This window comes from Nanorana parkeri, unplaced genomic scaffold, assembly GCF_000935625.1.
Source record: "Nanorana parkeri isolate BGI_ZX_2015 unplaced genomic scaffold, ASM93562v1 scaffold5, whole genome shotgun sequence".
NCBI lineage: Eukaryota > Metazoa > Chordata > Amphibia > Anura > Dicroglossidae > Nanorana > Nanorana parkeri.
Window position 1 is genome coordinate 3,802,332 of NW_017306273.1, and position 15,659 is coordinate 3,817,990.

The window sequence follows — 15,659 nt, forward strand, 5'->3', positions numbered from 1 at the left end:
TAATGGTCAGGTTTTATTTTTGGGGGTTAGGCTAAGCAATCCTGTACTATGTTTTAAACTTTTTAACATTAATATATTTTCACTTTTTCAGCAAAAACATTTTATCTCTTTTCTTTTCGTTTTGTTTGGATGGTGTTGGGAAGAGTTGGAACCTCTCTCTGTTTTACTGCCATCTTTGGAGAGATTTCCCTTCACTTCTGCTCTTACCCAATGACAACTTTGTCACCTTTTTCACTTGGTTAGAGGAACTCAACTTTCCCTGACATTGTGGCAAAGCTTCACTTATTGTTGTTCCAATTTCCATTGAGTGCCCTTACTGGATACTAGGCCCTCAATAGATGTCTTGCCGACTGAGGTGCTTGTGATGCACATTCGGGGTGGGTGGGGCAGGTGCAGGGTTACTTGCTCTTAATGCATGTTTGGGGGCAGTTCTTTTCCGGTTCCAGGGTGGACGGGGGAGCGGTTCGAGGTCCACGGTGTCGCACCCTGCTCACTGATGTCACTGGTTGCCAAGAGCTGGGCAGGACTCCAGACAGAGCGTTACAGGATGCTAAGAGCTCTGAAACACTGTGGCCAGAAAGTAACCCAATGGCTGTCTTATTATAGGGATGGCCCTGATCTTAGCTATCAAATGAGTGGAAGTCAGGCTTCATTAACAAAGTCAATTCTAAGAGGGGCAAAGTAAAAGCTTTTCTGGCTATTGACGGGTAACATGGAGTAGTTATAAGGTAGGTTCAGGTTAGGGGTCAGGTTTAGGAGTTAGATAAAGTATGATAAATTACAGGGCGCTAAAATGATCATGCCCAAAACGTATATGGCAAAACCAATGTATCACAAGCAGATCACCAAGGATCCACTTTTACTGCGCGTTTAAACTTCTCTAAAGCTACCAATGCCTTACTTGGCTTTCAGTGCACACTAACAAAATAGTAGCTTTTCAATGGGTTTCCAAGGTTGGATGGAGCCTGTGTGTCTCAGTCCATCATGGAAAACTCAGGGTGTCCATAGCTATGCTTGATCACTTCCTAGCTGGAAGACTCATCCAGTCAGAAGAAAGGGGGCATGTAAGCAGATATAGCATTTTCATCCTAAAAGTGGGAAACCTCCAAAAGGATACACACACCTGAACCCGACACCTCACTTTGTGCAGGGACCAGTAATGAGATATCCTAACCTTGACCCTTTCATTTTGGAGATATATGTAACATGGAAGCTTAGTAATCCCATTACTGCATATCCATTTCATACTTCAAGTCCATTGCTGACCTTTCCTTTCAAGGATATGCAAGTTGCATGTCAAGATTTCCGCACTTTCTGAGCCACTGATCTGAAAGAAGCATGCAAATCAGGAGTTCTGTCTTCACTCCGACTTTCTATCCTGCATGCTGGTTTTTGGACAGCAACTTGGAAAGTATTGCAGCCTTTGGACCACCTTGACAGCCAGCTAACTAGACGAAGAATTTACCAATGATTTGGTAAATGGCATCCCCATTATTTCTCTTAGTACATGTTTTCTTTAAGGTAAAGTCACTGGTTACTATGGGATGGGCTAACTACCTACCGAATACTGTTCTGTGGAAGGTGCAGTTTTCCCCCAACCCCAATATTCATATAAATAAAAAGCAAACCAATTATATAGGAAGCTATCTATTTTTGAATAAAGGTAATAATTGCAGAAATAATTCACTAATTCACTGAAGGGAATTTATCAAAACTGGAGCAGACTAAATCTGCAGTAACTGTGCATGGCAACCAATCAGCTTCTCTCTTTCATTTTCAAATCTTAACTGAACAAACTGAAGAGAGAAGCTGATTGGTTACCATGCGCAACTGCTCCAGATTTTGTCTGCTCCAGTTTTGATAAATCCAGTGGAGTTCTGCTTGAAGACATGCTCTTTTTTTCTGTCTGTCATATAAGATCTATGCTCTGCTTGTGACATACAGGACATTCCTATCTCACTTAATATTTTCTATTTTTAGGAAACTCGATTTTTATTGAAAATGCTGCTGATTTTCCTACTTTGTGACTGCTGTTAGTAGCAAATTTTTGGCCTCATTTACTGCTATGTCTAATTATTTTCAACATGCGTTTCCTGACCACAGCGTAGTATAATGTTCTAGAGGATGTTTGTACAAATTCCGCTTTTAAATCGGTTCCATGTGTGTCTCCAGTATCCAATCCATGTTCTTCGCGCAACGGAGGATGCATGCACCAGTGTAACAATAATGGAGGAGTCGTCAGATGTTCGTGTCACCCGGGATATGTACTGGCAGCCGATGGCAAGACGTGTGAAGGTAGGGCATGCAAGGTGGATGTATGTAATAAAGTTCAAAGGGTTAGTCCTCCTGAAACTGAGTTACCGAACTCAAGCCAAAACTTTCAATTGTGTTTTGGATAGAGCAGGCAAGGGTTAGAGTGCCTGGGAGGTTTTTAATGCCATCTGTGTTGGTCATGCTGGACAACCATTGGACAGGAAGCCCCACTGACAACCGCTTCCATTAATACACTTCCTTTACTTGTGACACCAAGACAAGAAATGAGATAGGAGAAAGGGGGAAGCAGTTGTCACCAGGACAGAAAGGCTCAGAAATCAAAATAAAACATTGTCAAAAGGTCCATCACTCTATAACAAAATAGTGTTTTTGTCTTCGTTCCTATCATTTTCTAACCTGGAAGAGAAGATAAATATTCCCAATATTCCCAACAAGATGCCCAGATGGGTCTAAAAACATTACCTTCCCTTACTCTATACAAAACTAATAAAAAGTTTTGGCTGAAGTTGGGATTTAAATGTTTCTACTACATGAAGTCAGGAACCTTGTAGCACCTGAAAGTAACAGTGTTAATCTTAAATCAATCCCCATGTCCCTGTAGATCTCCTTGGATCATGGGCTCAGAGGTCTAAACCTCTCCAAGTCAAGAATACGCCTTCAGACTCCAACACTATGCCTTTCCCCCATTGTTCATTTGTCAAATGATACAACATTGGTGGATATCAGAGGCTCTGGGTTTTGACAGTTAATTGGACAGAGAGGGCTTAGTGTTAGGAGGGCTGTGGCTTAAACTTGACTTGGAAACTGGCTGCTAGACCTACAACTGTCTGGCTTTTGCTCGACACTTAATTCCTTGGGGCAAATTCACAGACCACTGACGGACTTTGAAAGTTTACTTGTCTCCAAAGAGGGGGTTCGCCACACAGCCTCAGTCATTTATGGGATGTTGAGAGATGTTCTTCATCAGATACCATTGAGTTCTCGGACCAAATGTTGTGCCGATTTGAACAGGGACCTGTCGGATTCAGACTGGACCACCATTTATCACTACACTCATAAATCATCTATCTCCTCATATGCCCAGGAAAAGAATTACAAAATCATTACTAGGTGGTACAGAGACCCGGTCTCCCTACATCAAATCTTCCCTTCTTCTCCAGACCTGCTGGCGGTGCAATGAGGTAAGGGGTACGTATTTACATATTTGGTGGATATGTCCCCTGATCTTCTCGTTTTGGCAAAAAATCTTTGAGATCTACAATCACTTATATGGAGATACATTAGCACCTTCACCAGCTGTGGCTGTGACTTTACTTTTGCTCCTGCCAGGATCCAGAAACCCCCCCCCAAAATATGCTTCTGAGACATATCTTGTCCGAAGCCCGTCAAGTAATTCCCTTATACTGGAAAACCTCAGCTACACCGCCACTCTCCATATGGGTTAGCCAAGTCAACGATATAATGCACATGGAGGAGCTATTGGTACACACTCGGTCCATGTGAAGTACCCCCCCGATCTTCTCTCTCCCAACCTACCCTCCTTTCCCTGCTCTTCTCTATCTGTCTTCCTCTCTATACATACTCTTCCTGACACAACCTGATGTTCAAACTGTTCGTTTGGAGATGTTATTAAGAGGTGTTGGCAAGGATCACGCTAGATTACCATGTCTATAATGCGAGAAGGTTAACCCTTTTGACATACGCCCTACACACCATATATGTGCCTTAGCATTTTGTGATATGTAAGCTGATAAAAGACGATATGTATACTGGCTTTAGGTTGCCAATGCCGGCCCAACAATGTTATACTCTTGACCCCATATCTTACGATGTCATGTATTACACTGATTGAGTACTGTTATGGACTGTTTGAAAACTGTTGGAAAAACTAATAAAAAACTGATTCAACACTAAACGTGACTTGGACTAAAGTCATAGCCCAGTGCAGCCCATTTCCAAGGTCTCACAAGTCACCTGTCCCAAGACTAAAGAGATAACTCCAGGGGCTACAAGGTATCTCCACTTCAGCTCTTCTGCTAACTTAGAAACATTTTGTCAGTCCAGGGTCTATTAAGTCAACATTTGAGGTATATTATTGTCATGTATGGTAAGTACTTACAGTGGTATGAGAAAAAAGGTATAACACACTTTAAGTAAAAACATCTGAATGAAAAACACTCCTGAGGGCACATAGTACGATTATCTATAAAATACTTTCCAGTTCTCGTAAAATTGTTCTGCTCTGTAAAGTTGATTGACATTCACCGGCTGTTGTTCAGAAAGTAGCTTTGATGGCCTGCTGTGTTCTCTGTAAACACACAATAAATTGTTTGGTATTGTTGGAGTGAAGCACGATGAGGCCACATGGAAAGTAATTAGGGGCCCACCATTCAGTAAGGTACAGAAAGGTAATAATGTGAGCTGAATAGGTCAGGGTAATCGGCCATATTTATGAAAACTAAAGCTGCAAATCACATTTTAGCTGTCGCTCTCCTAGCGTTGGTTCAGAAAGCCAACTGACACTACTGAATGCTACAGGCAGAATTGCCCAATGTCTATGGTACTAGACTTACTAAATGGCTTTTTTTATCTCCAGATAAAGCCACCATTCGTTTCATGGCTTCTTTGCAAAGTATTGACCGTTCCCTACGCTCCTCCCATGACCACCTGCTCTCTAGCTCCCTTGTCAACTCCTCCCATGCTCACCTCCAGGACTTCTCTAGAGTCTCCCCCATTCTTTGGAACTCTTTACCCCAACCTGCTAGTCTATCTCCCACTCTGAATGCCTTTAGGCGATCCCTTAAGACTCATCTCTTCAGGGAAGCTTATCCGACCTCAACCTAACCACTGATCTATCACTTTCTCAAACAATTCATCCCCACACAGCTACCTCCTCATGTATCACTTGCCCCTCCCTTATAGATTGTAAGCCCTCATGGGCAGGACCCTCCTTGCCATCTTGTCTTGAATTGTATTGTAATTGTAATGTCTTCCTTATATTGTAAAGTGCTGCGCAAACTGTTGGCGCTGTATGAATCCTGTATAATAATAATAGACGATGGACCACTTATCCTCACATTGGGTTTTAAAAGGGATTTTAGGATATGTCTCTTGTCCACGTTAGGCTGCACCATTCAGGGTTTCAGTAATATCCAAAACTTTTTGGAGTATAGATCAGGAAATTGTTATGCTGAGAGAAGCTGAAGAGGAAGTCTACGAAAGCTTAGTTATAATTTGGCTGAGGTGAGTAAAAATCTGTAATGCGGACCTGTGCTCAGAAAGTGACAATTTGCTATGTTATATGTTATATGTTAAGTTAATTGTGCCTAACAGGAAATGTCGAAAAGTGGGAAAAAAATCATATACAATATTCAGTGATGCCTCATCTTACTAAATCAGATATTTTTAAGACAGGTGGAAATTGTATAGCTGCCATAGACGTAAGATCACCTGGCTGTTTTTAGGTGACCATCTAACTTGTCTAGGGGACACTCACCCCAAGAGCAGATGGTGCAAAAACGTATTGTTCCCCTACAGGATAAAAGGCACTGTCTCTTTATCCACCTTCACCTCTTTCCTAGCATCAAACGTGACCACTTACCAAAACCAAAATAGATGTCTAAGAGGGACTCGGAACATTGGAAAATAGTGATTTAATGTTGTAGGTCAATCAAATCGATAAAGCTCGCTGGCCTCGGTAAGGCTGCTTTTGCAGGCCTGGATGCCCCTGTTTTCCGTGACTACTGAATGGTTAAAGTGTCTTCAGGATCATCTATTGCTGGACTCCTCTATTATTGGTCTGGAGCTTTTCTTTCTATTGTTGGTTACTTGGGAAAACCATGCATACATGTTCATGTGAGCAGCAGTGCTAGGAGGTGGTCAGTCATGCAGACACGTATTGACCCCCTTTCAGCACTGCTGTCACTCCCATAAACAAACATACTTGGTTTGGCCAAGTGATCAAGTGTCTACAGCCACTGGTAGATTGACTTGACTGGTCAGAGAGATCAGCAGATCACTTTGTTGCAGGTTTTTCCAACGATGCATAGTATATTTAAATCAAGGTACAGTAAACTCTGTTATCCGGTATTCAACTAACCAGAACTCTCATCTAACCAAAAAAAAAAAAAAATCCCCTGTGTACTCATTGTTCTGCTGATCTGCGGCATGCATTATCCTGGAAATTATGTTTCTATTTGTCTTAATTTGCTGTCGAATACTGCATTTCATTATTAATATGGAGTCAATACAGAGTATATGATATGGTATGGAATGGGGTACGGCATTAGTTAGACCTATTTTTAATAGTAACTCTCAAGCAACCAGAAACTACATTTATCCAGAATCTACCAATCCCCGTGGATGCCGGATAACGGGGAGTTTACTGTATAATAATGTACCCTCACTATGTACAGGGCAGACGGTTAATTTGCAATCCTATTAAGGTGACGATCTTAATTTCCATTTCCCCGCTGCCGTCTGCTCTGCCAGTCCATTTCGCACCGGCGGTATTAATTAGATCTTCATCGCACAAGCTGAATTGTAATTGTCTCAGCCAGCTCTTAATAAGCCCTTGCAGACTACAGTAAAAGCATTTACGAATTAAACCATTTTATTTTTTCTCGTTCCATCCAGGGGAATATTATTCTTGGCTGAATTGTTTCAGAGCTCCATCTCCCTGTTCTAATGTCAAATAATCTCTCCCCTCTTCTTTTTTTTAAAGACATTAATGAGTGCGTGACGGGGCAGGCCATGTGTGCGCACAGCTGTCTGAATACTCGCGGCTCCTTCCATTGCGGTTGCAGTCCTGGGTACGAGTTAGGAGTTGATGGAAAGCAGTGCTACAGTAAGTGTTCCATGGGGTGGGGGGGCCAAGCTTGCTCTGCCGTCTTCAACATCTGCAGAAAATCTGCTTCTCTGGCTGTGAAATATTTTATCTTTCTCTGCCAGAAAAGCACAATATTCCCTATTCTGTTTTCTTGCTGTTTCTCTCTCTCGTATAGATTTGAAGACTTGTATTTGAGTTTTGAAGATTTTCATAAAATGGAACTCGAGAGAAAGCACAACATTTCTCAGCATGATGAGCTGGATTGCGTTATTGTAATCAGAAGCGATCAATTGCTTAGTTGCGATCGATCGCTACAAAGATGGGGAAAAAACAGCTCCCTATGGTTTGAGTTAAACAAGGAGCATGTAGTAGCAATGAATCGCATGTGATTGTACAATGCTCCAAATGAGTGTGATTTAATAATCTACATGTGTCCCTCACTCCATAGGGAGCCATTTCTTCCCATGCATATCGCACTGTCATCACAAACCCGCCTTTTATTCAAAATTCTTCCTTTTAGAATAGTGGGTGGAGCCATACAAATCATTTATTTTGTTCCTAGAATAAAGGAATGGTCCTCCCTGCTAACCTGAAAGTCAACTTAACGGACAACTTCACTTTTTGAAGTTATCCTTTAATAAATACCCCAACATAGATGAGTGCAGGCAGGGCCGGATTTACTCTCTCTGTTGCCCCAAGGCCAGGTTCCTTAATGCACCTCCTATCCCAATGGAGAATGGCAGACCTGCAGGCTGCATACAAGTGATCTCGGTGACATCGCCGGGATCACTTGCACAAAACAAGTGGCGGCTTCCCTATACATTTAGCTCTGCTTGTCCAAAACAGGGCTAAATGTAGAAAATAACTACCCGGGACTCGGGAGATAGAGATTCCACACCACCACTGCCCCTCTACTCCCTGCTGCCCCGAAGCCAGGCCTTGGTTGGCCTTGTGGGAAATCCGGCCCTGAGTACAGTCAGCCTAATCCTATTCAACCTTCTTCCCTATTGCAGCAATGTTTTTTTTTTTTTTTTAGGACAAGGTCCTGGCCAATCCCTCTTCATATTGTGCATGTGTGCTGTGGCCCTTTTCCTCTGGGTAACCATACTCATGGTGGCCACAAGCAGTTGCTCAGAGTATGGCTCATTTATACTGGAGTGAACAGGGTTGCAGCACACAGGTGCAGTATAAAGAGGGGCCAACCAAAACCATTTTAGAAGAAACATAGTGGAGACAAAGGTGAAGTATAGGCTTTATATTTTGTATTTGTGAGGAAAGGGGGACATGCAAATTGGGGGGAATTTATCATAGCAATTGCGAGTGTTTTGAACTTGCGCTTTGCACCAAAGTTATGATGCTAGTGTAATGTTGTTGATAAATGAGGTTCAATAGACTCCAGGAAAGAAGACTCGCAACTTTAGGCAAAAACTTAACTGTTGCTTCTTGAAGAAGTGGTCATGGGGACTTCATAAGTTGTGAGTGTTTTCTTAGGTGATGCTCCAGTTTCAGACAGCTGCAGAACAAGTGCAGATGAAAACAGGTGCAAAACAGGTGCAAAAAACTTGCAATTGAAAAAGTAGTGCAAGCTCTGGGCAAAACAGGTGCAAAACACGTGCAGTTGGAAAAGTAGTGCAAGCGCAGGTGAAAACAGGGGCACATATTAAAAGACAGATTTGCACATAAAAAAAATGATCTAAGAGGCTAAAACTGTCAATTGCTTTGATAAATTCCCCCCATTGTGTTTTTAATATGACTCTAGTTTGCTTAGCACAGATTTAGTGGAAGGTTTTTAATTCCATTAAAGTGTCTGCAAACTGAATATTTATATTTTTCAGTATGTTTGGCATAGCTTCTTACTTCGAGATCCTGGCAGTGAAAGCTCTTCCTGTTGCAGGCTGACAACACTAAGCCACTGTGATAGTAATGTCAGCCTGCCATATGTGATGCTTCATTTGCTCCTTGGGCTGCCTTTTTGGCCACTGACAGCATTCTAATTGCCAACTGTAGGAGCTTACATTGGGCTGCCTTTCTGGCCACTGACAGCAGTCCAATGGTCAACTGGAGGAGCTTATGTTTGGCTGCTTTTCTGGCCACTAACAGCAGTCCAATGGCCAACTGAAGGCCTTATGTTAGGCTGCCTTTCTAGCTACTGACAGCAGTCCATGGCCAACTGAAGGACCTTACATTTGGCTGCCTTTCTGGCCACTGACAGCAGTCCAATGGCCAACTGAAGGAGCTTACTTTGGGGTGCCTTTCTAACCACTGACAGCAGACGAATGGCCAACTGAAGGAGCTTACATTGGGCTGCCTTTCTCGCCACAGCCAGCAGTCCAATGGCCAACTGAAGGAGCTTACTTTGGGCTGCCATTCTGGCCACGGACAGCAATCCAATAGCCAGCTGAAGGAGCTTATTTGGGCTAACTTTCTAGCCCCTGGCAATATTCCAAGAGCCAACTGAAGGAGCTTACTTTGGGGTGCCTTTCTAACCACTGACAGCAGACGAATGGCCAACTGAAGGAGCTTACATTGGGCTGCCTTTCTCGCCACAGCCAGCAGTCCAATGGCCAACTGAAGGAGCTTACTTTGGGGTGCCTTTCTAACCACTGACAGCAGACGAATGGCCAACTGAAGGAGCTTGCACAACATCCCCATATGTTAAAGGTAAAAATCTTCCTCTGGGAAGAGAGCGGCTTCTATTTGTCTTACAGCACTTTTTGTTTTTTCCAAATCAGGGATAGAAATGGAGATAATTAACAGTTGTGAAACAAACAACGGTGGATGCTCCCATGATTGTCTCAGTACAGGTCCCCTTTGTCTGTGTCCCCAAGGCTTGGATCTGGATTCTGATGGGAAAACCTGTATTGGTAAGTTGGATTTTGTTAAAGCTTTGATCTTTCCCCAGAGGATAAGCAATGAAAGGTGATCGGTGCCCCCTTCATCAGGGCTGGAATCAATCCAATTAATAAAAAGTCACGGGTGTACAAACAATATTAAAATTCATATAGATATTAAGCAATAGTTTATAGTATCGTAATAGCAGAATGAAAAATAGTTATAAAAGTCTTATCATTATGTATTAAAAAGTAACAACCATAATAAAACCTATGCATCCAAAAATCACAAGTCCATTTACTGATTAATAGGGGCAATAATAATAAAAGTATACAGTACAGTAATAGCTATCATAAATCCCATGATTGATGTGTATATTCATCCAGAATTATGATGGAGGTGTCTTTTTCTTCAGCCTGATTAAATATGTAGCGATGTGAAAAGTGTCCCTACAGTTCAGTGTTGGAAATTGCCGACAGCTAAATAAACTGTTTAACCGGAGCTGGCCTGTCATAGTTCACGCCGGCTAAATCCATCTATACCCTGGAGACTTACATCAAATAGATCTGAAGAGCGGCTACTATGAGGCGGTTTATACTTTATTTTTTTCCTGAGCTATTTTGAAGCTTTTGGTAAATCTTTGGACAAAGGTATTTCCTGATAGAACAAGTCTCCGCTGTGTAAACTTTTACAAGATTCAGTGTTTTAGCCGTGAGCTGTGATGATTGGCAGAGTCTAAGGCGTTGCTTTGCAGGCAAGAATAAAAGTCTTGTATGATTGGGTTCATGCTGGGATTGTGCATTGTTCTACAACTGCTCACGCTGCCTCTGTAACTCCGTGCTTTCCTTCACTGTATCTGACATCTCAGAGTTGGGCCGTGCAGGGGTCAGAAGGGTTGAAGTGTACATACACCAAAAATAAAAGTTTTGCATGTATAGCGACCCAAGAAAAGCATATAGATAAGGACCTTTGACTTTATTTGGGGTTTTCCTGATCTGAATACATGTTCTGGGTCAGGGTTTCCAGGAAATTAGCTTTTGAAGAGGGGGTCAGCAATGGCGGACATTGTATTTCTTTCCCCCATTACCCTTTCTTTTATTTTAGATCCAGTGGTAAACAGAGCATAACTAACCTTATCAGTGTGTGTTACAGTTTTAAATCCTCGTTTCTAAGTTTAATGTGTAAATATACTGTATATGCAGGGCCTGCATATGCATGATGCCCCAATGCCAGGTTCCTCAATGTGCCCCTCTGTATGCAGGCTGCATACAAGTGATGTCGGCATCGCAGAGATTACTTGTACAAAACAAGTGGCAGCTTCCCCGCTGTATATTTAGCCCTGCTTATACAACTACCAACCCAGCGCCCGGAACTGCATGTCCTAAGCGTCGGGAGATTGGAATTCCACACCCCTGCTGCCCCTCTACTCCCTGCTGCCCCAAGGCCGGGCCTCGGTTGGCCTTGTGGGAAATACGGCCCTGTATATATGAACCTGTGGGCAGCTATATTTGCAGGACTGGATTAGACATCTGTCACCCAGGACTTTCTTGCTCTGCCCTCTCCTACCAAGCAACCTACCAAGAGTTGACTAGCCCTATCACACTAATATAAACAGCTGAAGTTGATAACTTGATATTTTCCTTGTACTCTGCCAGTTCAATTCTATTTCCACAGACCCAGAGAGGTTGAACTGTAATTACAAAGTAGAATATTCCACCAAAACAAATGTACAAATGATACCTGGCCACAACAACAAGGACCTGGACGTGTTATATTTTGTTATACATGGGATGTGTAGGTAGCTCTGTGCTCCCCTAGCCATCCTTACTGCCCTAGGCCATGGCCGGTGTTGGCAATGCAGAAATCCTGCTCTGCGTATTTTCACATTACATAAGCAGGTTTTGCTTCCTCCTTGGTAGTGCAGCACAAGGTCTGTGCCTTACTTTTCCTCTCTGTCCGTGCAAGTCTGTCCCAGAATATGCATGCAGTGAGAACTCAGAACTCTGATCTAACTCTGAACAATTCTATTGGGGTTTTAAACTGTTATGAAACCAAAGGATCCGTATGACAAACAGGCTACTGGCATTTTTCAGAAGGAGAGATCAGCAGTGGTTGAACATCTTTTTTTCACAGCAAAGATTTCTTTTTAATATCTCCACCATCCCGAATTAAATTCTGTACCATTGTGATGTCTCATATGGTAGTAAGAATGCAATGATGCCAATCTCTTACAATTATTAAATCGTTTTACTAATATAATTTCTTTTACATTTAGATGTCGATGAGTGCACCAACGGCGCCTCCTGCTGTCAGCAGGTGTGCTCCAACTACATCGGCGGCTATGAGTGCGTCTGCTATCCGGGCTATCGGCTTAACATTGATGGATGCGGCTGTGATGGTAACTAAAATGGCAACATGTGGAATGAAGTTATTAAAGTCATTGTTGCAGTTTTGGATTATCCTGCGATTGTGTATTACTCATCATTTCTCTTTAGATGTGAATGAATGTTTATCGAACAATGGGGGGTGCAGCCAAGTGTGTGAGAACCTCCCTGGGTCATCCTCCTGCAGCTGTAATCCCGGGTATAGGCTGGACCCTGATGGCAAAGGATGTACTGGTAAGGCATACTTGTACTTCACGTTTCTTGGGTTTACTTAAAATGTATATAAGCCTGAAATCTATGTTCAGTATGTTTGGCATCATACCTCAGCGTATAGTGTTTTCATATGCAAAATGTTGCAAAGTTGGTTTCCTGGAAATCCTGCAGTAATTATAAGTAGTGTTGTCAGCTTGCCATGGGAGCTTCTTCAGTTGGCTGTTGGGCTGTCAATCTGATAGATCTGATAAGGCTGCCTATTTGATAGATCTCATGCAGCTTCCTATGTGGTAGATCTGATAGGACTTATGTCCCATGAGGCTTCTAATCTGATAGATCTGATAGGGCTTCCTATGTGATAGATCCATGATTCTTCCAATGTCACAGATCTGATAAGACTGCCTATATGATAGATCTTATGCGGCTTCCTATGTGGTAGATCTGATAGGACTTCTTATGTGATAAATCCCATGAGGCTTTCAATTTGATAGATCTGATGGGGCTGCCTATGTGATAGATCTGATGGGGCTGCCTATGTGATAGATCTCATGAGGCTTGCTATGTGATAGATCTCATGAGGCTTGCTATGTGATAGATCTGATGGGGCTGCCTATGTGATATATCTCATAAAGCTCCCTATGTGATAGATCTCAAGAGGCTGCTTATGTGATCTGTTAGGCAGTCCAACAGCCAACAGAACCAGAGCACATGGCCAAAATGTTTCATTTTGCACTACTATATATCAACAGTGCCATGAATTTTAAAATTGATATTTGCGGGGACTCTATAGCACTGGGATCTAGTCCCACATGTGACTCAAATTAAAGTTAGATTAACTCAGATTAAGGGTAAATAGAGTAAACTTCCTGGTTTAGAAGATTTGTGGATAGCCTTCCGTTCTTGGTTTTATGTTTTGCCCGAAGCAGTTTTGTTACATATTATTCTTTCTTCCCAGCCTTGCAGGGAACAGGAGGTGGACAGCTTCCTGTGGAAAACTCTCTTCCTCAAGTGACTCTGCTGCGAGATGAGTTCCCCCAGATATTTGATGATGAGTACGATGAGGACGAGGAAGCAGAAGCTCGCGGCGAGCACACATTGTCTGAATCATTCGGTAACCTGCCACAGAATTTTTTATTTCCCTAAAAAATTTACTGCACACTACAAAGAGCCTTCCTAGTCCTTCTTGGAGTTCCTACCAGTAGCCTACCTGGCCCTTGTTGGGGTTCCTACCAGGAGCCTTTCTAGTCCTTCTTGGAGTACCTACCAGTAGCTTACCTGGCAAGTCTTGGAGTTCCTACCAGTAGCTTACCTGGCACTTCTTGGAGTTCCTACCAGGAGCCTGACTGGACGTTTTTGAATTCATTAATAGGAACCTACCTTCTACTAGGCCTGTTAGCAAAAAATACATGTACCTTCTTGGGCCAGCCACCAGAAGCCTTTTTGTTCTATCTCGAGTCCATTAGAAGGTGTTTGATTGCTCCTTCTTGGACTTAAGTGCAACTGTCATCATGATTGCAGGTTTTGATGATATCTTCAAAGAGCTTTGCGAGAACTTTTTTATTTTGTCTGAACCGGGAGCCTCTGCACATTGTTCCCATGTGTGGAAAGATTACCAATGACTCCTTACACATTGGTTTATGGTATAGTTAAGGGAATCTGACTGACTACCCACCACCCCAATTCTTTATCCTCAGTGCTGGCAATTCTGTGTTTGAAGCAGTCGCAGGGTGCTTTCAAATAATTTTCAGAGCAGAAAGATATCAGGTCATCCGCCATGCTGATGAAGACTCCGGCTGTAAGAACAAATGACCCACCAAACCTTTTCGTTTTTCCCCACTTCTACTGTACATTACAATTTTTCTGAATTTTACTTTCTACATTTTCTCCAACCTTCTATATTACATTTCTCACCTAAAACTCTATAGCTGAACTTCGGTACTCCAGGCAGTCATCCCTTCTCATATTTGGACGATGCTGCTTGATTAAGTGGGGAGTTCAATCCTCTACTTAAAATTGGATAAACATGTTTTCTTTAAAGCATGGGTGGTCTTAATAATAATTTTGAGTAATTGTTTATTTAGTATATTCAAACCAGAGTTCCCATTATTAAAATACATCTGGAAACGAACAAACCGCAACCTTTATAGAAACAGAAAAAAAAAAGAAAACATAGCAATGTGTACTGTATGTGTAGAATCGTTTAAGCAGAAGTTGAAGCTTTTATATAGCCTTCCCTGGTCCCTCCCCCACCCCCCTCATCAATATGCTACAGGGAATTTTAAATAAAAGTTTGTTCTATTACATATTTTATTTTAGACCCATTGACTATGCAATGCAGGCGGATCAGGGCTGGTGGGGGAGCCAGCAGGCTGCTGTACATAGCTTCATGAAAACACCACAGCACACTGCCTCGGTACTCCTCTCAAGAGCCCTCAGCCCTGATGCAAGCAGTAGGCTGGCTACTGGGAGGAGTTATGCAAATATGAAAATGCCTTGATGGGTGAATATCAGTCTGGAGGAGTGGGAATTCCTAAGCAAACTGTATTTGCATGCTGACCACCCTATATAACACCTACATGTGATGCTGTGCCTTCACTATTGAAATAACTGAAATCCAGTGAATGAAAGGGGCTGTGTTTGCTTTCATTCTGTCTCTCTCTGATTGAAACTTTTACAGAGACTTCTGAAGAGAGGGAGAGGGGGTCACTGCTGATGCATTCAGCTATGTGTAAATTTCAGCTTGAGCTTTGTAAATAGAAATAAACCAGTTGGATTAACATTGATTTTTTTTGGAAATTGCAGTTTGCTTTGAAGGCTCGTTTGGTCCAGACTGCACCTTGACGTGTGATGACTGTCAGAACGGAGGAGCTTGTAACACGGAGAAGGGTGGCTGTGTGTGTGCTGCCGGATGGACGGGGCTCATATGCAATCAGAGTAAGTACTGAAGCATCACTTTTTTGGGGTAACTTGTTGAACTTCTAATACATGCCAATTGGATTTTAAAGCAGAACTCCAGCCTATAATAAAATGTATAAAGCCCAATAAAAAAAATAACAAAACCAGCTGTTGCTGCAATATTCACCTTCAAACCAAAGATTGAGAATTTTTCTGCATGTAGATGTCCTCAG

At 42.4% G+C, this 15,659-nt stretch overlaps 1 protein-coding gene across 1 annotated transcript in view; it reads left to right on the forward strand.

The window, feature by feature from the left end:
- Nucleotides 1-15,659, forward strand: part of MEGF6 (multiple EGF like domains 6) — a 201,423-nt gene that overhangs the window by 149,832 nt on the left and 35,932 nt on the right. The window contains exons 8-14 of the mRNA XM_018576690.1: nucleotides 2,173-2,295; nucleotides 6,998-7,120; nucleotides 9,835-9,966; nucleotides 12,210-12,332; nucleotides 12,430-12,552; nucleotides 13,487-13,642; nucleotides 15,334-15,465. Coding sequence (XP_018432192.1) covers nucleotides 2,173-2,295; nucleotides 6,998-7,120; nucleotides 9,835-9,966; nucleotides 12,210-12,332; nucleotides 12,430-12,552; nucleotides 13,487-13,642; nucleotides 15,334-15,465 — 912 coding nt within the window. The remainder of the gene's footprint in view (nucleotides 1-2,172; nucleotides 2,296-6,997; nucleotides 7,121-9,834; nucleotides 9,967-12,209; nucleotides 12,333-12,429; nucleotides 12,553-13,486; nucleotides 13,643-15,333; nucleotides 15,466-15,659) is intronic.